Here is a 25,561-nt window from a genome sequence, read left to right on the forward strand (position 1 = left end):
GCTACACCAGAAGTACATAGTAATGGAGCTAGAGGGGGAGAATGAACCAGTAGCGTATAACAACAGCATTATTGGCAGTTACTCGGTAGATTCTTTCCTCAGCGATTTCAATGCTCATGCGTCACCCTATTTAGAACACTCTGTTTTGTCCCAAGTCAAAAAAATTTCTCGAACTGATAGTTCGAAATGTATCAATTTTTTAGATAAACCTGTAAATAAATCTTTGTTTTGGAAATTATTTTTTGATGGTTCTAGATCTAACAAAGGAGTAGGAGCATGATGTGTTTTGATTAGTCCAGAAGGAGATAAAATCATGCCTACATGCAGACTCGAATTTGATTGCACCAACAATATAGCAGAATATGAGGCTTTGGTCCAAGGCTTGTACAAAGCAATCGGATTAGACGTCAAGTATCTTCAAGTTTTCAGAGACTCTGAGATTGTGGTTAAACAGGTACGTAACACAATACATTGCTTATCAAGTCATTTAAAACATTATCAATCCTTAGTTCAAGATCTGACTGAGCATTTCATAGCGTTTAATATTTCTTCAATCCCTAGACTCCAAAATGCAAGTGTAGACCTTTTGGCTAACGTAGCTTCTAAGCTTATTCCTTCCGAAGATTTTAGTCCAGATAGATTCTCAATAGAATTAATCTTTAGACCATCCATTCCTGATAACATCACAAATTGGAGAGTATTCAATGACGATCCCGATATTGTAAATTTCCTCACATCTGAAGGATCCTACTCCAATCAAATAATTGACGAAGACCAACATGATCGACAATTGCAACAAGATAGCACTAACAATGCTATACCTAAGTCGGTGGTCAAGTTAGAAGACTTGTACGATTTGAAAGATCAGTTTAAAAGGTCTACCAATTCAAAACTCCAAAGTTCAACCTTGAACTACGAATTAGTAAACCTAGGAACCGATGCCAAACCACAAAACATTAATCTAGGCCTCGGCCTAACCCCTGAAGAAAAATCAGCGTATATTCGTCTTTTGAGACAATATAAAAATTCTTTTGCCTGGAATTATGATGAGCTGAAAACATACGACACTTCCATCATCCAACATACTATTCCCATGATCGATAATGAAAAACCTGTCCAAAAAAAGCTGAGAAAGATCCACCCCAATTAGAAAATCAAATAAAAACTGAGCTCAATAAGTTATTGAAAGCCAAAATAATCTTTCCCGTCAGACATTCCAAATGGGTCTCCAATATGGTACTCGTTAGAAAGAAAAACAGAGATATTAGGATTTGCATTGACTTTCGAAACCTTAACAAGGCCTGCCAAAAAGATAATTTCCCTCTACCACCTATGGAACAGATACTGCAGGCAGTGGTGGGCTCAGAATTAATGTCTTTCTTAGACGGATTTTCAGGATACAATCAAGTGTTGGTACATCCTGATGATCAATTGAAAACCACATTCAGAACTAAATGGGGTACGTACGCATATCGAAAAATGCCATTTGGTTTGATTAATGCTGGTGCCACATTTCAGAGAGCCATGGATATCACATTCAAAGGTTTAGTCAATAAATTTGTAGTAATTTATTTGGATGATATAACCGTGTATTCGAAGAAGCGAAGCGACCATCTCAAAGACTTGAAACAAATCTTTCAACGGTGTTTAAGGTATGGAATTTCACTTAACCCAAAGAAATCTTTTTTCGCACTAAGTGAAGGGAAACTTCTAGGATTCATAGTGTAAAAATCCGGTATTCACATTGATCCCAACAGAATCAAAGAAATTTCTGAAATATCCCTACCTCACAACAAAAAAGCCATGCAATCTTTCCTTGGTTAGATCAACTTTGTAAAGAGATTCATTCCAGATTTTTCACGAATCGTGTCTCCTTTGCAAACCATGATTAAAAAGAACTCAAATTTTAAATGGGGCCAAGATGAACATGAAGTATTCAACCTGATCAAACAAGCTATTATTAATGCTCCATCTTTAGCAACTCCGAATTTTTTAGAGCCTTTTATTTTATACACATTTGCCTCAGATAAGTCATATGTTGTGATACTAACTCAAGCAAATCAAGAAAAAGTGGAAGCTCGAATTGCGTTTTTTAGTTCAAATTTACAGGGTGCTGAATTAAATTATTCAGACATGGAGAAATAGGCTTATGCCGTTTTCAAAGCGGTCAAATACTTCAGACCTTTCTTACTTAAAACCCATATTAAGATTATAGTATCGTTTCTAGCGGTAAGGAACCTTCTAGTACAGAAGGATGTGGGTGAGAAAAGGGCCAATTCAGTTACTGCCTTACAGGAATATGACATTGAGATTAAACCAGCAAACATTGTAAGAGGTCAAGGCTTCTGCAAAATGCTGGTTGGAGCATCGCAAATTTCTGAAATTCCATCTAAAGAAGTACAAATGTGCGAGGTAAGCCTAAACGATACAGAGTCATTATACACTGATATCATTTATTATCTTAAGAACGGGTATGCTCCTTCACACCTCGGTCATACTAAGAAAAGAGCTCTTAGGTTGAAAGCCAAACAATATCAGCTCACAAATGATATTCTTTTTAGGGTAAATTATGATTCTGTTCTTCTTAGATGTCTTGAGAAATCCGGAGCTGAAAAAGTTTTGCAGGAACTCCACGATGGGCCGGCAGGCGCACTATGCTAGAGATGCTATTGCACATAAAATCTTGCTCGCAGGCTATTACTGGCCCACGTTGTTTAAAGACTCGCACAGTTATGTGAGGAGATGTCAAGTCTGCCAAACTACTACTGGAAGACAAAAGAAGCCATCCTTGCCACTACAGCCAGTAAACATCGAGCAACCTTACAGTCAGTGCGGATTGGACATAATAGGTGAGATCGTTCCTCACTCTTCTAAGCAGCATAGATACATCCGCACAGCAACATATTATTTTACTAAGTGGGTAGAAGCAGTTCCGCTCAAGACGGCTAATTCTGAAAATATCACTGAATTCATAGATTAATTTATAATCACCATGTTTGGATTGCCATCTGTTTTAATGTTTGATAATGCATCATACTTTTCTGGAAATGCAATGACTGAATTCGCACTTAAAAGAGGATTCAAACTTAAATATTCGGCCAATTATTACCCGGAAGGCAATGGGTTAGCTAAGTCCACAAATAAAAACCTAATCAAGATTATTAAAAGAACAGTTGACCAAAATCATAAGAATTGGCACAAGGCTTTGATATATTCCTTATGGGCAGACCGAATAATGCAAAAGGCTTCTATCGGCACTTCTCCCTTTAATTTAGTTTATGGGAAAGAAGTGGTTCTTCCGACTCACTTAGCAATTCCCTCTTTGTATTTAGTTCAATACATTGATGAAGTACCCACTTCCTCTTACAGCTGAGACAAATGGAAATAATTAAATTAGAAGAACAACGAGAACAGGCTAGGAAAATGCATGCTCATCATCAAGCACTAGTAAAATCCTCTTTTGATTCAAACATAATGACTAGAAAGGATTTCAGATGGGAGATTTAGTTTTAAAGTGGGACAAGGCTCATGAAGAAAAGGGAAAACATACAAAATTTCAAAGAATGTGGCTTGGTCCTTTTCAAATTATAGAAGTCATAGGTCCATCAACGTTTGTGTTATAGGATTTAGCAGGTAAGAGGGATCCTTTGCCTGTTAATGGATAAATTCTCAAGAAATATTTTCCATAGAAGATTATTCTTCTATTTTTGTAGAGTAGTCGTCTTTCTTTTTCATAATAAAACCAGTTGTGAGTGGTTACATTAGGCATTTACGAAAAAGACACCAATTCTCTTTCAGATTTTGAACTTTTCGCTTGTATAAATAGCAAATCTTTTGGAAAACTGATCTTTATTATTGATAGATACAGTTAAAGACTCTAGCTCAGATATGATACTAGTTTCAACTTCAAAAAGTTTGATGAAAACAACCTTTAGTGAAGAAATTCTTTTATCTCAGTACAATGAAAGGTATCAATAACAAAATAAAGATTCTCTGTAGAATAACTGTTTCCAAAAACTCTATTATTGTCGTCCAGAGCTATCTTAAGGAAACAATGACTTCCTCCTTGCTAAGGAAATCACAACTTTCAGAAGAACAACCCAAGGATACACTTTATCTTGAAGAATAAGAGGTCTCATCACGAGCCGGCTTATCATTATCATAGATATTATAACTTGCTGACTTTGCCAATACTGTACATCACAACAGGGCAATGAATCAAGATTGTTGCAATCAAAAGACAAGGGGTCTCATCACAAGCCAGCTTGTTCAGCAAAGTTATAAATCAAGTGAATGACTGTGTCATAATTTGGCTACCAAACCAAGACATTGTTCTTTAAGAATAAAAAAGAAAATCAAAGCAATAAGTGTGGATATGGATTTTTCTCTGAAAGTTGTAGGCTGCCTTAAGTAGGATACAGGATCATTGCTGGGTAACAGGTAACCCTGTCGAGGCTATAAACGCCTGCTGGAAGCAGAGGCTCTACCTACGACAACTGAGCATATTTAAAACTGGTTTACAGAGGAGACTTTGTTTTATCTTTACAAGACCAAGTAATGACTGATGTAAATACAAGGACTAGCCTGAGAAAGCAAATAATCAAAGTGGAAAATTGTTGAAACAAAATATCATTGACAGGTTAGAGCATAATGTACTTTATCTTTCCATAATAAAGTTTAAATTTCTGAAAAAATTTCTGTTTTGGAAGTTTAGAAAATTCAATAGAAAAAAAGAGATAACTGGTTCTTCCAAGTGAATCGCCAATTGTTGTGGCCACCAACAACCCCCCTCCTTATTTAATATTAGCAATAACACTAGGTAAGTGGGGACCCTTAGTAAAAAATTCAAAAAATCAATTAAGGCTCATGTATTTTACTCCTTAAAGAAACATCGCATCGCGCAAAGAAGGATAGGAAATTTCCTTATGAGTAAAAATGATAAACTGCGAGATTGCGATGTGAACCCAATCACATCGCATGCATTAATAAGCACTCACATTGGAAAACCTTAAAAAATCGCCGATATGCGATATCGCATATCGCATATCGCAAAATTGTGGGAAAGACACATAACGATTATAACAATACTGTGACCCGCGATATTGCGATAATGCGATCTGCGACCTTGCGATAGCGCGATCAAGCAACCTTGCGATAGCACAACACAATGAAATTGCGGTAATGCGATAACAGTGAAATGCGATACTGCGATACAGATCGCAGAAACATTCCATCACAAATTTTCCCGACTCAATATTCAAGAAAAGTTTTCCATAAACCAAGAACTGGATACGCGCTTTAATGATAATTAATGAATTATACGATAGTTGTTAATGAAAAATGGTTTTGTGTTTTTCGAAGAGTCATTTCACGTAAGGTGGCATGTTTTTGTACATCCGTAGAGTTTAAGGCTTTCCTGTCGGTTTTTATTGTCATTACTCTTTCCTCACTTGTGAACTGCAGGAATGAAAAATAGAAGTTACCCAAAGCAACGTGCAGTAAGCTATGAGGAAAACGGGTAACGCTCCAATGTTCAAAGATAGAGAAAAGACACCCTCATAAGTAGATACCGCATGCAACAGAGCCGCAGATTCACAGAATGTTGCTGAGCCATCCATTACAGACCTTTCATTTATAGCCATGGTTGAATGAGTATTGAATGATGTTGATATCAATAGGCAGTTTAATGACTCAAGGTGAAGAGCTCACGAAAGCATTATTTTTGAAAAATTTGAAGCTTTATACCCAGTGAAGAAAAAGGCACTAAAAGCGAAAAACGCATAAGAAGAGCTCGGATCAAAGAACGGAGGCAGTTTCTGATGCGCGATTAGCACGCGCTAGGCTGAGAAAATTGCTCAAAAAGCAAAGCCTCTAACTGCTCAGTCATTTGTAAGCCCGAAAAATGCAAGAAAGCAATGGTAAAGAACAAACTGGAAACAGAAAGCTAGAGAAAAAGGTAGAAGCAATTCAAGGGTTAACCAAGTTGAACTTGGATTATTACTGGACATATGCAGTAAATCCACATAGTCAGAGGATGACTCTTGAGTATATCATCGATCTTGCCGAGAAGGTGGTGCCAGCTCTTACCATTTCTGTTTGCTTAGCTCAACCAAAAGCGGAAGACAGTCAGCCGACTCTACCCAGGAAAAATACTGAATGCTTGCAATATTAAGGAGCAAATGCAGAAATAGTTAGATATTAGATTTAATTTTTAGAAATAGTTTTTCTTAGGAAAAGGGCAGTCATTTAAACCGTATCCTGAATCTGTGTAATTAAGTTATTTAGTTAGTAGTATTTAAACCCTTCTCATGCATTTAGAGAAGGGTCCATAAATTTATCAAAAACTTGTTCTCAGAACATGCACTTTTGCACCCTCAGAGGAGGTTTTGGTGAATGAATGGATCAAGATTTGTTGATGTTTGCATTTGATATATGCTACTGATGTTGCACTTCTGTACTCTTAGTGGATGTTAGAGCAAGGAGAGATAAATCATTGTTGCTTGAAGCTTATGAGTAAGACTAGTCATAAATGGTACTTTTATCTCTTGACCATTTCTGCTTATATGTTAAAGTAATATACAATTTTTAGTTGTTTATGTATTATTGCATGAATGCCTGAGTTATCATTTGGCACTTTTATATGGTGATAGCTATTTATTTATGCTTAATGTATGAATAGCTCATTATGCGATATGTTTTTCACAACTGTTTCGTCTAACTTTTTATGCGAAGTGGTTCATCTTTATTGATTTCCTTTCTTATAATCGCTGAATGATCTTTATTACCAGTTGTTATTTGAAATCTCTTTAGATCGCATAATAGAAAAATTACATCCCGTGTTAGTATAGATTTAGATGTGCTATTTATTAGATTACAATAGCATAGAATTAGATTAAAATTAGAATTATAACATCTTAAATAGGAATTGTTAGATCAGCAACATGGAATTCTACACACACACACTCATAGATTGGGAAAGTGGTCCCATTATCCCCAGTCGGACCCTCTATACCAAACGGATAAGGAGCTGCCAACCAAGGTCCGAACCGGGCGGGTATCCCCCTTTTTGTCGACCCGATTTTCGGGGCTTCAACAGGTCTCCTATGTTATTGAGTTTGTGTTTGTACAATAGAAGCCTAGTCATAGCTAGGCTCTCGATAGAGGAAAGACCCACTTCTATAAGGAGATTCAATAGGATAGGGTGCATTTATTTTAATTTTGAGGTTATACATTATAGAGCGCTTCTGAATTTGCTCAATATTTCTCCAAGATTATCTAGAGATGCTGCAACCCCAAACCTCACATCCATATAAGATAACAAGAGTGACTAAAGTTTCAAAAAGAAACTTCTTTCTATCCCACATTACAAGGTTTACCATTTTACAATTATTTTCAAGACCAAAATAATCTTTCCACCCCCCATTAATCCTTTTCTCAATGTTATAGTTTTAGTTGAGCTTGTGATGAATATCAATTCATAGGTACTTGTAAGAAGACACTTCCTCCAAGTTACTATTGTCATACATAAAATTAGCGTAAGCGTCCTTCTTGGATTTGATAATCATAACTTTTGTTTTTTCAGTGTTAACGGTCATACCCATGGTAGAGAAGAAATCCTTAAGAAGTCTAATTTGCTTATCAAGATCAGATGGGCACCTTGTGAGAAGAACAATATCATCAGCGTATAGAAGAAATATGATGACTGTCCCAACTAAGATTGTGCCAACACGACCTGCTTCCTCTAAACAACCTTCTAGCTTGTCGATGTAAATGCCAAATAGGGTAGGGGAGAGGGGGAAACCTTGTTTAACTTTGATATTACACTTAATATCTTTCGACTACCCCTCATTACTCTTTAACTTGGCAATTACATTCTTGTATAACCTTATAGTGGTAGCTCTCAACTCGAAAGGAACATTTAGCTCTTCCAATCTATTCCATAGGTTGTTTCTAGGAACCGTATTGAAAACCTTTCTAAAGTCCACAAAGCAACAAAATAGATTGGATTTATCACTGCGACATTCTTCCACAATGATCCTAAGAGTAACGAGGTGGTCCGTTGTTGAGTGTTGCCTTCTAAATCTTGCTTGGCCTTTAGCCCACTTACCTTCACTTTTAAGCCATATGCTCAACTTCTTTTCCAAAATAATACCATATAACTTGACTAGGAGAGGGCTAATCATAATTGCCCGATAGTTAGAGGGGTTATTTGTATCCCTGGTTTTAAAAATAGAAATAATAAGGATCTGAGTGCATGGTTTAGAGAACCCTTGCTTGACCGCTTGATTGAAAAGCTTGTGGATGTGGGGGATGAGGACAAGACCTCCAATTTTTAAGATTTGCGCCTGGTAACCTTCAATGTCCTTAGCTTGCCCATTTTCCAAGCGTTTAACACCGTAATCAATGTCTTCTAATGATAAAACTTCTTTCGTTGTGAGTAGGGTTTCAAAGTTATCCATGACATTTGGAGATTCATAAAACTTTTTAAGATAGGAATTCCAGTCGTGTAAAGCAATTTTCTTATTATCTTTAGTTTTCCTAGTTAGAATCTACCTCCAGAATTTCTTAGGAGCTACCTTAGAGAAGCATAGGAGATTATTTTGTCTTTTACGAATATATTGCCTTTTTTTCCTTTTAGTTAGGGCTTTGTATATTTTTATCTTGCTAATTTTAAGATATTCATAAACAACTTCCTTAATTTCTCTCCTCGCACTTTTACAATCCTTGTCATACCATTGGTTGGTTTTGCTATTTATTTTATCACTTAAAAATTTAATTGAGAACTTGTTAATATAATATGATAGGGTTGTAGTAAAATTATGATAGAGGTCTTCTATGTTGTCTATACTAGATAAAGGAAGCAAAGTAATTTTTAATTCATTTAGAAAGAGATCGTTTTTATTTCTATCAAAGATTAAGTTATTTTGGCTATAAGGATTATCTTCTATGGGATCTCTATGCATGACAAAATTGAGAGCTATAAGTAAAGGCCTATGATTAGAGCCAGGCTCGTGGTCGTTTAAGATGTCAAAATTTATTATTTCATTGTATAAAGGGAGACCAGAAATAACATAGTCTACCACGCTGCTACCAAGCCCATGGATGCAGGTCATCTAGCTAGAATTGGGCCACTTCTTTAGACCGTTGCAAATTATGAGATCCTGAGCACTACAAAGCTTGACTAGTTCCGACCCAAACAAATTTTCCCTGAGGTCTTTAGAGCTCCTTTTGTACTAGCTAGCCAGAGTAAGGTCTTCGTCTAACCAGAGAGGATTAGGGTTGGAATGATTGGTTAGAATAATAGCTTGGTTGCTTGAAGTTCGAGCATTAAAGTCACCCATTAAAAGGATATTACCTTCATTCCTTAGGCTAGAAATATCATTCTGTAAACCATTGTAAGGATTATTTTTAAATAGATTCTTTTTCTTATAGAAGTTAGAATTGATGGGGGGGAAAATAACAGATTGCTATGTAGGTCTTATTATCATTAATGTTAGTAATCACGATCCAACTATATTGGTTGTAAGGGTCGTTTTTACAAATCCTAGCATGGGGGGAGATATTCTTCTTAATGTAAAGCTATACCCTTAATGCCTCTACGAGAGGATCACTTGTTCCAGGTAGACCATAGTGCAAAGCCATCTATGTTAGGGACCTTAGATTCTTTGTGCTCCCAAGTTTCAACAAGCAATATAATATCAACAAAGCTAAACAATTCCAAGAAAGAATCCGGAGCATGCTGAATTACTATTTATTACTATCTTTTTGGTTTCTATCTCAAATAATGGCTTTGCTATTCCTGATTATTGCCCATTTTCCTTCCTTCCTAGCTTCTTTTACCTTTTGAACCTCCTTTCTTAATTCTGCTTGATCTTCTAGAATGAGATCTTCATTTATAAATATTCTCGTTCCTTTTAGACTTGAGGTTTTACTAAGTATGCCATACTTGTGGTCAATAGTGCTCACCTTTATTCGGATCAACCTTCCTTTATGCTCATTTAATTTCCCCAACCTTGTGGCTTCTGTGAGACACATTGTTTCAATTTGTAATCTATTATGTAATTCTATCTGGGCTATGGCTAAAGTATCCTCATCTTCCTCCTCTTTCAAACTAAATATTATAAGGTTCAAGGCCTTTTTGTTACGCTCATGGTCTAATTCTATAAATTTTTTCATTTCATCTTTAATTAGTTTGATATCTAATTTACCTACCACACTATATAGGGTGAGGTGGCTATTAACTTTTTCTTCTAGTTCTTTAATCACGTCCTTCATTTTAAGACTCTCTAAAGTATCATCATCTCCTTGCTGGTATGTTTGGTTTGTATCTTGGTTTTGCTTTTCTATAACCTACAACCTAGTCTCCATTGCCTCCATTTTATTCTCCAATAGTTCTATTTTATTTTCTATTTGTTTTTGGATCTTGTATTCAAGAGATGGTAATTTATTATCTAGCATGGCTTCTAACTCTATTTGTAGCTTGACTTCTCTATGTTTCTCTAAATACTATATATACTCATAAAGGCTCTGCAGAGTAACTGTGCTAGGTCTACCTTTGTTAATTTTTGGTAGCTGTGGTGAATTATTCATACTTGAAAATATATGACGAGATATGTATTACAAAAAGATAAGGAATGTGTGCACCTGATATCAGCAAACCGGACTACAAACTGCACATGCCCCAGATGAACCACAACCCGTAGACCGGATTGGATCAAAAAGAAAAAATATTATCGCCCTAAATTCCCTGATTTCCGAAGAAAATTTTAAAACAACGAGAACCCAAACTTAACCAGAGTTAGCAACCCAATTTCATTCAGTCCCGGGCCTTGGCCTCCAGCCGCACGTAAGAGATCTGCACCGAGTATCAGAGATTGGTGATCTTTGCGCACTAAAAGTTCAATGGTCGTTGAATACGACGAAATAGAGAGAGGGGCCTATGTCAGAAAATAGTTAAAGGCTATGTGTAACTAACCCTTACCATCATCCGCCATGAGTCCATGACTCACGGGACAGACTAGAAGTATTTTTACTGTTTCGCGTAATTGTCAGTGATCCGCTAAAGAACTCAGAATAGGAATGAGTGTTCTTCCTCCTCAAAGGTTGTATCCTTGGCAAATAGAGATTCGTCGGAGTTGTAGAAGTTAGGGCTTGCGTCTCCCGCCCACGCTGGAGAAGTAATTCTACCAACTACTATATTCCTATGTTGCCTTAACATGGGACTCTAGAATTCTTCGGCTCCACCATCTTTTTCGGCTATTCCACCACCTCAAATCCATCTCTATACGTGTGATTGCTTGTTTCTTGATAGGGTTTAATGCATAGATCCAGATCGTATATGGAGCCCTCAGCATAGTCCGTCAATTTGATAGGGTTACGCAAGATTCCATTGCAAGTCCATTAAAGTAATGAGATTTGGGAGGAGAATGAATAGGGTTTACGTAAACCCAGGTTTCGTTTATCTTGTTTTTGTCGTCGAGTTCAGCTCTTCTCTAGGGTTTATGGCAGTAGGGAAAATGGAGAGCGTCAATGGAGCTCAATGGCAGGAGCCCTCGCAAGCTTCATTTCATCGGAATATATCGTTAGGATTCGGCTCTTCTCTGTTGTAGACGATGGTGGGGTATGCTATGGCTTGCAACTTATGGGCCACAGAGATCCGAGAATGCAGAGACTATATATATATATAGTAAGCATGGCTAAATTATATTATCTAAGCTAAATTTGTAGTATTTATAGCCATGAGTTTCGTCTCTGTCTCAAAGCAAGGAAACCTCATAGATAACACAAGAGTACTCTGCCCCTCGAGGGGGCAACCAGAGCTTACATTGTTTTTAAAAAAGATGGAACTGTATGAGTTCCATAGGAGGGCAAGGCCTTGAAGTGTCTGGACAGTGGACTGATCAAAGATGATCATTTTAGCCCGTACAATGACCTACATTTCTTTTATAATTTACATTACATTTTATTTCATTTCACTTTAATATTATTTTACATTTCATTTTTTATATAAACAATGTACAAATATATATTGTACATTTCATTTATAGATAAATATGGATGTATATTTCATTTACAATGCACACAATAATCTACATTTCCTTTATAATTTACATTTCATTTCAGTTCAATATTTAATATATATAGATCATCTGCATTTTATTTATATTTATAAATAATGTGAATTCAATTTAATAAATAGTGAACAAATAAACAATGCACAAATTATAATAAATAATGTAAAAATAATTCGTTAAATCATTGCCTCTCAAATCAAATTTCATTTAACTTCATACATTTATATTCAAAATTTCTCAATCTTCCTTTTAGAATTGAGATATGAATTACTTTTCTAAATTTTTTATTCTCATCATTATATAACTCACAAAGATAAGGTTCAAATGATTTTATTCACACTAACATGAGTCCCTTCTAAAACCTAATATTTTATAGTATCTCCATCCGATAATGTTAAAATCATTACATGTATATTTCAAACGTAGCAACATAACTAAAAAGTTTACCCTTACCCTACATTCTTGAGCTTCCTCATCTGATGAGGACCCAGACCCTACATTCTTGAGCTTCAAGCATCTGATGAGGCTTTATTGCCATGCATAACATGTAGATTAAATTTGTAGTTATAAAGGCACAGGCTCAATGACAGTTGTCATGACCATATTCTTTATTTCATACTTCGTAACGCTGAAGCCATCTCGGTATTTGTAGAGATGGTAGAAAGCTCTCAGAATGTCAAATGCATGTTTCTTGGAAGTGACTGGAACATTGCTATCAGGTCTCAGATACTCCCAATTTAGTTCCTTGAGTAAATTGTTGACCATGGAGTTGATATGATTGATCGCATCTTCCTCTGTTGACTCGGGATTCTCTTCCATATAACATGATATACACGAAGATTTTTCTCCACGGCTCCTCTCACCCTGCACTTTCCATGCCAGTAAGTCGTTTATCCAACTCTAAATTAGAACCAATCATGCAATGCAAAGAAAAACTAACCAATCATGCAATCCAAAGAAAAATTCCTTCCATTAACAGGATATACCTGGTAAGTGTGAATGTCGCCTTTTAGTCGGAGAATGGAACATGCCACATCATTGAGCCTGGAAGGAAAGTCTATTTCTTGTAGGATGTGATGAGGAAAGGGAATGCCCAACGTCAGAATGGGTTGCAATGTGCCAATGCGATAACCGAAACTAACTTTCCCGTTATCCAGGTACTCCTCAAATGTTGGCAAAAAACCACTGAAAATCCACTTCGCTTCTTTCATATAAGCATCAATATAAGCCTCCAACTGCACAGGCAAGAGCACAAGCAAAGCAAATGAACTAATAATCACATTACGTTCTCACAAAGAAATAGTTGTGTATGTATGCTTTATTATTGTACATACAGCCTTTCGGGCATAGCTGAGCGTGTCTCGGCCTTGAGACTTATCTGCCTCTCGTGCCATTTCATTTACGGTTTCGTAAAGCACCAAATACACTCCTTTCATATATTCTGGAAGCCACTCTGTCGCGGACGGATCCCATCTGATCATATAAACACAAATTTTGGTCAAGTAAATTAGTTCCTAAAGATTAATGGAGTGATGAAGCTTACATTGTTCTAAAATTATTTGAATTGGTCATCGCCAGTACAACCTCTTAACTGCCGCTGTGAAAAGTTGGAGCTCGTCCATGGTTCCAAAGGTGTCATAGATATCGTCGAGAACCGTGACAAGATGACACATTTTGGCAAAGCCAATTCGAAATGCAGAATGTTGAGGATGAGTGGCAAAGCAAGATGCCAAAGTGTAGAATTCCACGTGACGATGCCGAGCAAACGTCAATTGAGAGAAACCCGAATCTTTCCACCATCTACACACAAAGTTCATAGATTTCAGGTTATTTTACAGTAGACCACTCAAATCCTAGTTTGCCTGCTAAACAGATATTATCCGATGACATAATTCATCACATCACCTGGAGAGAAGTTTTAGCTCTTGCTGTTGTAAAGAGTGAAATATATTGAACTCCAATTTTGCAAGTTCTAAAAGTTTTTCGGTTTTCATATTTGGCGTCCTGGAAACAAACAAATGTAACGAACATTAATTGAAAATTTGACAGGAAATCTAAATTGTTAACACAGATTTTTTGTGAAAAGCAACAATGTCCCTTGGCTTAATGGACAAAACAACATCAAATGGCCTAACTGTATCTGTTTATATATCAAAGAACATATATCCATCTTCATCCAGATTTAATAAGGCTTTGGATTTCTCTCAACATAAGTGGATCCATGGAACTTTGCGAATCAAAAATGTTGTTACACGATGAAATCATGGACCTACAAATAAATGGGGTCCTGTCCAAATACGTCGATGTAGTTCCTTGCTTCCAATCTTGGCAAATTTATATGCCAACCATTTTCCAGAACGTACGATATCTGCCAACAACAAAATTTAAATTGTAAAATACAGATCACAACATATGTGTAAATTAGGTTATGTCATGTTATGATGATAGTATGACCCCCTCACCTCTCGTGAAAGACCGCAGACCGGAAGCTTTAGTATGGCTTCTTTTAAATATATTGTAGAGAAGATTTCTGCCTCTTCCATAACTTTCTCTCCTGGAAAGGCAATTTGGGAAGCCCGAAATAAGTTGAGAACACTTCTTATATCTCCCTCTGTTTGAATGGCCGAACATGCAAACTGCCCTTTTTGTTCTTTAAAGTGTTCTAACACATCTGATTTTAACGTATAATGTATTAGCAATAAATGTCTGCCAGTAGATGGAAGTTCAGAGCTATCATAAAAGAACTTCAAGGATTAATAGGTTTTTATGTATACCTGAAGACACCGGGTATCCGTGTAGTCGAAGAGTTCGAAGCCCCAAGACAGTTGAGTTGAGATCGGCAACAACACTATTTCTTCCGCACCCAATGCCTTTTTCGTTCCAATAACTATAGAAAATGGTCAACAGTAAGAGGATTTCAATATTTCTTTTAAAAGCTAATTTTTCAGATTCCTCGAAATTGAAACGAGGATAGATTTTATGTGCCCTCGAATTTCTAAATTAGGATTACATTTTTTACAGGAAGAGAAAAAATTCTGAAGTATTGGCAAGGATTCAATGTACATTTATATAGAGATCTGCAAGAATTCATAACTAATAAAAAGAAATGAATGAAAGTCAAGCAGAAGGTTATGGATACACTTAAAGATCATTGATTCCTCACCTGTTTGAGAAAAAAACAACAATAGAAATGTTACGGAACCAATTCAGAATAATTGGATTCAGTCACAGATTACCTTGTCATGCTCACATAGATTAGTGATCAACTTGCTGCAGTTGAGGAAAAGATAAGTTATAACAGATGCAGATCATGGCACTGACTGAATTTCCAACTTCATGTCAAAGTTATTTGTGCTTGTAAGAATATTCATAATGTGAGAATGTATTTACAAGAAGTATTGAATGGAGTTAAAAAGATAACCAGAAGGGTCGTGATCAAAACATAACAAACAAATAAGGGTCCAGGTAAACTACCTAATAAAGATAAGGACAATATTAATGAGTCAACCTCATATGGAAGGAAAAAGAAGTTCAATAAAATCAACTGCTCAAATTAAATCAATAAATTTGTTTGGGAAGAGTATAGAAATATATTTATATTTGCAGCCTTTTGTATGGACTCAAGTAAGGCAACTAAAACATGACATGGTACCTTTGTTTACGGTTAACAGAAATAATTGAGGATATTATTATCTTTTATATATGAATAAGCATGAATATGAGGATTCGTCTTCTTACTGATTAGCCGAGGATCTGCAGTGTATCTAGCTGTTTTGAGACATATTTTTGTGGGATGGACATATTAGAAGAAAAGCTATGTAAATGAAAACTTTCCTTTTAATGAAAACGAAGTTCGTTTTTTATTTTGAAAAACAAAAAAGAGAATAAGTATGAGGATTGCAGTGAAGCAAATATTGTAAAAAATGTGTGAAAGTGGGAAGTGGAAATATGGGAAAAATATATGAGGATATGGAAAGGGTATATATAAAAGAAAATAAATGGAGAGAAAAAAAATATAGGACAAGTTTATTAAGGCTGAGGAATTGCCAAGATGATCTTTTTGGCTGGAATCTGGGTAAAAAAATTTCAACAAATCTTGCATCAGAAGGATTTATATACTACATTCTATTGGAATCAAGTAATCTCTACATGGAATGAACAAGGAGTGTTTATATTCTATTGGAATCAAGTAATCTCTACATGGAATGGAATATTCCCTATATGGCGCACGAAAGATGAGATGGGTTCGCCAAAGATGGGATGGGTTTGGATAACATTCTGGCGGGGAGTGGGAACCTATACTATAATAGTTGCGGTGGGCGGGCATCGGAAGGGAGAATGGAGGCCCTAGGATTACTTTTTGGACATTCCAAGTATTCACATATTTGGTGGCTCAAAGTCTATCATTAAACATATATTGGGGAATAGCAATATCACTCAAATGCATCTTTAGGGATGGTTCAATAGTATTGGGCTTTTATAGGGCTCTCATAGTGACTACTAGATTCAACACATCAGAAGGGAATATAATCAGAATGCTGGTTTGCTGTGAAAAAAGAGACTAATAGACACTATAGACTGGATGCATATAAAGTTAAAACTGGACAACAGTACAATGGATATGTGGAGTTTTCCCATCCCTAGATAGGATATATATTTTACATTTTGGCATTATGTATATGTTGGATATTATGGACTGCTTTACTTTTTGGTTTTTTGTAATTTTGGTTACTATACTGTTTATTAGGATCCTTATAGTTAATGCTGATGAAGTATATATGTGTATTTTTTATATGGGAACAATGATCCTCTTCCTTACTATATTTCCTGTTTTATGATGATGAGATAGAGTTATATGTCTACATATCATGTGGACAAGAACTATATGGAGGAGATGTATATGTTTTTGTATGGAGGAGATGCCAAGAGTTACATGATATTTGGACAGATTTATTGGTTTATACATATCAAAATAAATACACTGTTTTTTCTTGCTGAAAAAAAAATCATGTTTTTGAAGGTAGAAATAAATTCAGCACTATCAAAAACTTCTAGTGCACCCAAAATATTAAAGTTTAACAACTATAACTTGGATTTACAAAAATCCCTACAAAAATTTATCAAAACATTACCAAAATTTTCAAGGCTAAATACAATCTGGTTACACTACAGCAATGGTTAGACTACAGCAAAAATATATATAAAGATGGATGAAAAGAAAAACATATGAAGGGAAACCATAATGAAAAAATATATAAGGAGGTGGTGAAAATACTGAAAAAAATATGGCATAGAAAATCAAAATATTCCTTCAACAAAGTAAATATACAATTGACATACCGGAAAAATGACCTGCCAGAAATTTATGAAGGATAAATAAATAATGATGATAACGCTGCGATGACTTACCTGTAAACATAATCCAGAGCTGATTTTATTTCACTTTTGAAATGCCTATCGATTCCCAAACGTTCAATGCTATCGACTATAGAGAGGCGCATAAGGAGATCATTGAAGGGGGTGATTAATTCCCCATCTTCAACCGAGATTGAATTGATCATCTCTTTTACTTCTCCAAGAAGTTTCTGAGCACGTTCATGGTAGGAAGTTGCCTGACCCACCCATATACATTCAGTAATGTAAATAAAAGGAATTTCAATTGTGAGTGAAGAAGGAATACACGAAAGAAAAACTTCAAAGATGAAAATTACCCCATAAGGCGTTGAGAGGGACTGTATGAAATTATGGTCCCAGAGGTTGGAATGATGATTGGCTATGCGTCTCTGTACACCATCATCGGCTATAGAGATTGTCCGACACATGCGGATCGAAGTTGAGATCGTTCTGCTGACGCCCTTAAGTTCACTAGGACTCACCAACGATTTGTGCACCCACCATCTCGGAGCCAGCGGTGCGACAGAAAGCAGAGCCATTCCTATTCGATATGATATGATATACCAAAAAGTGAGGCCGCTCAAAATAATGAACTGAAATTCTGCGAGATCCACCTTACCTTCTTATCCTACTCATTGGATATCTCATCCACACCTTACTTTCATTTTGCGTTGGAGGAATCGTGTATTTCATTTTCCGCACGTTTTTGCTTTTTCTTACTTTTAAGTGTGATTCACGACTAAGCCACATCGTTGGTCGAATCTCTTTCTGTCGCACTCGGATGAAGATTGTATTTCTATTCTCACGCTTCTTATTTCCTTCGGCCTCACATGGTTGGTCGAATCTATTTCCGTTGCACTCGGATGAAGATTGTATTTGTATTCTCACATTTCTTATCTAAAATGTGAGGAAGTGCCTTCATCATTAAAAGTGATCGGTAAAAAATTTTCAAAAAATCTTGTAAAAACAGTGTTTGAATCTGTTTTTGATGGTGGAAATGGATTGGAAGAAATGGATTCAACACCATTAAAAATATCAAAGACACTTAAAATTTTGAAATTTAACAACTATAACTTAGATTTACAAAATCCTTGCCAAATTTTCTCTAAATACAATCAGAATTCCCATAACTTTCCAAGCAACTCTTATGCGTATTTCCTTGTCCTGTAATAAATTTTCAATTTATCACATTAAAAAACAAAAAAATTTAAATTATAACATAACTAGCATTTGCACCTAATGTTGCAAAGGAAACGCCGTAAGGCATAGTGCATGGAAGAATATTGAAATGTGAATGGGCTTTTTTGAAAGCAAGGGTCGATGATAATGATTTTGAATTGAGGAAACCATGCCGAAAACCCTATTCGAGGGTTAAAGTGGCTATGAAATTGAATAAAAGTAGTCATACATATCCATTGAACTTGTTTAGATACCTTAAAGATTGCCTAGTTGAAGGTGAAGTTAAACAAATGAATTCACGCGAACAACAACTAGGTATCCATATCGATATACAAAATTTTAAGGAGAGGTATGTTAATCTTTTCAAACAACATTCTAATGTATTTGCCTAAAAACATGAAGACCTTAAACCATGTCACATTGTGATGAACTGAATCCCTGCCAAGATCTATTCCTTATGACGCAGAGAAGCTACAGGTGGTTGATAAGGAGGTGAAAACAAATGCTTGGGCTCATGAAGGAGCTCTGTATTGTCCTCCAGCCCACATTGTTCCTATGCCTATTATATTCCATGGCAACATCGTACACAGAGACATCTCTTGCTCATATCTCCATTGGTACTGCCCAACAAAACAAAGGAGAAGGAGAAGATTAAAACAAAAGATATAGCTTTTAGACAATGATTTTGAAGCTCTTCCAACTTTGGAACCAAATGAACACAGATTTCCTTTGGACCTCATGTGGAAGAGCAATATTAGTAGTTGAAGATATGGAGCTCGAATGTAAGGACACAATTACTTATCATAAAATTATGCAGTTGAAGGAGATCTGTATTGGCGTGCTAGTTTTTCTAAGGTTATGGTGTTCATGCATGTGTTGTTATACTAATTGTGAAATGGGGGAATTTAGTTGTTTCATACATTGTTTTTATGATCCTTGCATAACCAAATCCAGTGGAGAAATCAAACAATGTGCGAAGATACAGTTTGTTGTATTTATCATAAGCCTCAATGTTCAATTCAAACACTGGTGTGATATGAAGACCTTAAACCATATCACATTGTTATCTGAAACTCTATTTTTAGCGAGTATGGTAATATTGACTAACTCTGCCTGTGTCACAAATCATATAAAAATGGATTTCAGTTAGCTCCGTGGTCCTTGGAGAATAATAATATATACAACTTTCATCCATCATGGCCTCTCAACAGTCCAATTACTTAGCTAATTGCAGACCTATCTTGAAGCATTCTATATGATGCCACTTTTATTACAGGGATGCAGAAATTAGATTTTAGAATGGGAATTGTGCTTCAGCGTTATTTTCATTCAAGCGGCATTTGTGCCAGTTATGTCTTTTGGACAATTATGGTTATTCTAAATGGTAATGCTATGTGAAGTAGTATGTGCTAGCATTTTTATTTTTATGATGAACGCTGCATATTATGTCATTTTAAACAAGCATAATCTGATTTTCATACGACACTGCAATTTTTTTTATAGGCATTGAATTGTTTCTCTGCAAAGTATCTAGAAGTTTGAATGCCCTAAAGAATTGTAGCCAGCAAACGGGGGTGTTCCAGTGCATGTCAATAGGATCAGGAGGGATGAAGACTGGCCTGTATGTTTTCATTCCATTGCCCAATTCATGGAGTGCTAGTTTTCTAATGTTATGGTGTTCATGCATGTGTTGTTATACTAATTGTGAAATGGGGGAATTTAGTTGTTTCATGCATTGTTTTTATGACATTTAAACTCGATAAAGATCAAATCACTATCCTAAATATATTGTCTGTGTGTCAAACGTCAGTGAATTTGCAGATGTTGAATTTATTTTTATTTTTATTTATTTTTATTTTTATTTTTTTCTGTTTGCTTAGGTGGTCCTATGCATGTTCTGAATGTAGGGAAGTCTGAAATTCTGTTGACTATCATTCACTGCGCTTAGGAAATTCTGCTGTTGGGAAGTTTGATTGGGCTGCATTGAATTAAGCAAGGTTGAAACATTATTGTTGACGTTGTAGCTGTAGTTGTTCTGCATGTTGTTGAATCTCTTTGCAAGGTTGGTTTCATCGTGCCCATATGCTAAGGAGAGGGTCCTCTTGAGAGAATTGAATTCGCCATCATTATCCATTGCTAATTCTTCTTGTTTTGGGACAACTTCATATCGGCAATCGCTATTGTTGTCATTGTTATTGCTGAAAGTGTTGTGAGAGAGGTTGGAGGATTGGACTTGAGGTAGTCTGCTTCTGTTTCCATTGCCATTCATGGCTCCATCGTTTAAAAAACCATCTATGAAAGGATCGTCACTCTCCAACAACCCACTGAAAGAGGCAATTTTGGGCAGTTGCAGTTTGTTTTGCTTATCAATATCAGGCAAAGAAGCCATCACTTCATCTGCACTTGGTGATTCATCTCGTGCTACCCCTTATACTCTCTGAGAATGACCATTTTTCTTGTAAATTCGGCACACCACCCAATCATCAAGCTGGAGAATAGAAGTACCATCAAAATCAACAATACCAATTTTAGTTGAATGAATCAATTCCTATTCATAAAGAATCAAAGCACAAGAACTGTGAAAGGAAAATCATTCATATTGATCAATATTCAAGAAGACATCACTTTGTAGGGTGTGTTATTTGTATTTAAAAATTGATTTTTTTATTCAATCAACTATGCTATTCTTTGTGCTTTTGCTGGGTTCCTTCATCACCACCATCATTGGGAAATTCATTTCCCTCTTGAAGTATGAAACGAGAGCAATTCCGAATTGATCTCACACTACCACTACAAAGAAGCTAGCAATCCTGATATACAAATCGAACCAGCCATCCTATCAAGCAATCCATGTAGTTCTCAATCTATAGCTTTGATAACCCAAAACTCAAATCTTTTATATTTTATATACATAGAAATTTTCACATTAATATGTCTGGATCTCATTCTAAGATATTTACAGATCTGATACAGAGGTAAACCAGATTTTTCATACTATGACAAGCATTATTAGCAAGTCTTGGAGTCTCTCTTATGTAATGTCTCCTCCTTATTTGATAGAGTTGAAACTGTATGAGCATCGACTGCACTGAAGGAATCATCCAATAGATAAATGTCAGCATCGTTATATTGCTCTAGCCAACTGAATCCTCTATTTTTGTCCTCCACTCATATTCAATCTCTCTCCCCAATCTCCGTCATATCTCCATGAGCAAGACTCTCTATATCCTTGTCTAATGCACAAGCTTTTATTGCCTTTTTGTATTGAATTTTGTATTTTGGTTTCCCGTAGAGTATGTTATCTCTGACAATACCACTCTGAATCCAAGTTGTTTGTGCCACGTAGGCAACATTGCCATATACTTCAACCTGCACGTAGTCCAATCAAAAAGTTCATGGAAGAATTTATGTATATAGAAAGCAAAAAAGTTGCATCTACAATCTTGTTGAACTATGAAATGGTTACTTTTGCTCAAGAAGAGTAGTTAATGTTCAACTTACATCTCAAGTTTTTGGGATTTCTCCAAGAATTGTATATAGCAGAGCAGATTTCCCTGATCCCACCAAGCCACAAATTGCTACCTTTTCTCCAGTTTTAATGTGCAGATTTATTCCCTTCAATGTTGGCTTTGTCAATGAAGATTCTGGATCCCAGCTGAGTATGGCTTGATGATTTTCGATGGTATACTGGGATCCGGCAAGTGCTTTCCTCACTACAGAATCTGGTCTCAACTCATCATATTGTAAGAACTTGTCCAGAGCTGCTAAATCTATCTCAAACCACACCTTTTCTTTGAACTTCGAAGTAACAATATTTTTAATGTTATTAACGTTTTGCAATGAAACATTCTCGTCAATCTCCCAACGGTTTAACCAAGCCTTGGTGTCATTATACCAACCTCGTTTGAGCCTTAGGTGGTTTTGGACGGAATTTAAAGCTAGCTTAGGAAGTTTATGGTCTTGTTGTGGCCACCAACAACCCCCCTCCTTATTTAGTATTAGCAATAACACTAGGTAAGTGGGGACCCTTAGTAAAAAATTAAAAAAATCAATTAAGGCTCATGTATTTTACTCCTTAAAGAAACATCGCATTGGGCAAAGAAGGATAGGACATTTCCTTATGATTAAAAATGATAAACTACGATATTGCAACGCGAACCCCATCGCATCGCATGCATTAATAAGCACTCACATTGGAAAACCTTAAAAAATCGCCGATATGCGATATCGCATATCGCAAAATTGTAGGAAAGACACATAACGATTATAACAATACTGCGACCCGCGATATTGCGATAATGCGATCCGCGACCTTGCGATAGCGCGATCAAGCAACCTTGCGATAGCACAACACGATGAAATTGCGGTAATGCGATAACAGTGAAATGCGATAACAACGAAATGCGATACTGCGATACAGATCACAGAAACATTCCATTGCAAATTTTCCTAGCTCAATATTCAAGAAAAGTTTTCCATAAACCAAGAACTGGATATGTGCTTTAATGATAATTAATGAATTATACGACAGTTGTCAATGAAAAATGGTTTTGTGTTTTTTGAAGAGTCAGTTCACGTCAGGTGGCATGTTTTTGTACATCCGTAGAGTTTAAGGCTTTCCTGTCGGTTTTTATTGTCATTACTCTTTCCTCACTTGTGAACTGCAGGAACGAAAAACAGAAGTTGCCCAAAGCAACATGCAGGAAGCTATGAGGAAAAGGGGTAATGCTCCAATGTTCAAAGACAGAGAAAAGACGCCCTCATAAACAGATACCGCATGCAACAGAGCCGCAGAATCACAGAAAGCTGCTGAGCCATCCATTACAAACCTTTCATTTATAGCCATGGTTGAATGAGTATTGAATGATGCTGATATCAATAGGCAGTTTAATGACTCAAGGTCAAGAGCTCACGAAAGCATTATTTTTGCAAAGTTTGAAGCTTTATACCCAGTGAAGAAAAAGGCGTTAAAAGCGAAAAACACATCAGAAGAGCCTGGATCAAAGAACGGAGGCAGTTTTCGATGCGCGATTAGCGCGCGCTAGGCTGAGAAAATTTCTCAAAAAGCAAAGCCTCTAACTGCTCAGTCATTTGTAAGCCCGAAAAATGCAAGAAAGCAATGGTAAAGAACAAACTGGAAACCAAAAGCTAGAGAAAAAGGCGGAAGCAATTCAAGGGTTAACCAAGTTGAACTTGGATTATTACTGGACATACGCAGTAAATCCACATAGTCAGAGGATGACTCCCGAGTATATCATCGATCTTGCCGAGAAGGTGACGCCAGCTCTTACCATTTCTGTTTGCTTAGCTCAACCAAAAGCGGAAGACAATCAGCCGACTCTACCCAGGCAAAATACTGAATGCTTGCAATATTAAGGAGCAAATGCATAAATAGTTAGATATTAGATTTAATTTTTAGAAATAGTTTTTCTTAGAAAAGGGCGGTCATTTAAACCGTATCCTGAATCTGTGTAATTAAGTTATTTAGTTAGTAGTATTTAAATCCTTCTCATGCATTTAGAGAAGGCTCCATAAATTTATCAAAAACTTGTCCTCAGAACATGCACTTTTGCACCCTCAGAGGAGGTTTTGGTGAATGAATGGATCAAGATTTGTTGATGTTTGCATTTGATATCTGCTACTGATGTTGCACTTCAGTACTCTTAGTGGATGTTAGAGCAAGGAGAGATAAATCATTGTTGCTTGAAGCTTATGAGTAGGACTAGTCATAAATGGTACTTTTATCTCTTGACCATTTCTGCTTATATGTTAAAATGATATACAATTTTTAGTTGTTTATGTATTATTGCATGAATGCCTGAGTTATCATTTGACACTTTTGTACGGTGATGGCTATTTATTTATGCTTAATGTATGAATAGCTCATTATGCGATATGTTTTTCACAACTGTTTCGTCTAACTTTTTATGCGAAGTGGTTCATCTTTATTCATTTCCTTTCTTATAATCGCTGAATGATCTTTATTACCAGTTGTTATTCGAAATCTCTTTAGATCGCATAATAGAAAAATTACATCCCAGGTTAGTATAGATTTAGATGTGCTGTTTATTAGATTACAATAGCATAGAATTAGATTAAAATTAGAATTAGAACATCTTAAATAGGAATTGTTAGATCAGCAACATCGAATTCTACACACACACACTCATAGATTGGGAAACTGGTCCCATTATCCCCAGTCGGACCCGCTATACCAAACAGATAAGGAGCTACCAACCAAGGTCTGGACCGGGCAGGTATCCCCCTTGTTGTCGACCCGATTTTTGGGGCTTCAACATATTTGGCGCTAGAAGGAGGGCCTGAACTATGAATGGCAAGTAAATCCAAATCTGAATACCATTCTAAGAGTAAATCGCCTTCACCATCTCCCCCGACTTCTCCATTACACTTAAATCCAGAGTTAGAAGTCGCTCGAGTATCAACCGCTGCTACCCACCCTGACATTTCAGAACAATCTACCGTTGAACTTCCTGAAGTCGAATCTCTGATTCACAAACTTCAGCGATTTTCCATTTCTCCTCAAAGGTCTGATAAATCTCAAGGCAACGTGACTTCGCATTACAATCCTGCTCATCCCCTAACCAGGCTAAAGAGTGAAAAGTTTGGCGTTCAGCCAACCGAATTACCTCTCCCCACCAGGAAAAGAGCGAGGAAATCACCCAAAGAGTCTGACAGCGAGACTCTTTCATCAACATCGTCCATCTCAACTTCTTCACCGTGAAGTCAACCATCCACTCCACCACTCCAGATCATCGTCCATCCGTCCACTGGAACCCCCACAACCCCTCTTCAATCATCTACAATCGTAGTATCCTCATCCTCCCAGCCACAGGGATCATCTTCTGCACTTTCCTCTATTAGCAGTTCAACAATGGCCCAGTCTCCATGGAATA

At 36.4% G+C, this 25,561-nt stretch overlaps 1 protein-coding gene across 1 annotated transcript; it reads right to left on the reverse strand.

Moving 5' to 3' along the window:
* Positions 1-12,400: 12,400 nt before the first annotated feature.
* LOC149255580 ((R)-linalool synthase 1, chloroplastic-like) lies at positions 12,401-18,125 on the reverse strand. The gene is made up of 10 exons (XM_089457253.1): positions 17,786-18,125; positions 17,484-17,686; positions 14,849-14,961; positions 14,537-14,745; positions 14,348-14,442; positions 13,980-14,078; positions 13,659-13,874; positions 13,409-13,547; positions 13,061-13,309; positions 12,401-12,938 (listed from the first exon to the last, which is right to left on the reverse strand). The coding sequence occupies exons 1-10, from the start codon at positions 18,005-18,007 to the stop codon at positions 12,639-12,641; spliced, it is 1,845 nt and encodes a 614-aa protein (XP_089313379.1). The 5' UTR covers positions 18,008-18,125; the 3' UTR covers positions 12,401-12,638.
* Between the last annotated feature and the right edge of the window lie 7,436 nt (positions 18,126-25,561).

This window comes from Pinus tabuliformis, chromosome 7 (assembly GCF_031772625.1).
Source record: "Pinus tabuliformis cultivar Carrire ecotype Pingquan chromosome 7, CPIR1, whole genome shotgun sequence".
Taxonomy (NCBI): Eukaryota; Viridiplantae; Streptophyta; class Pinopsida; order Pinales; family Pinaceae; genus Pinus; species Pinus tabuliformis.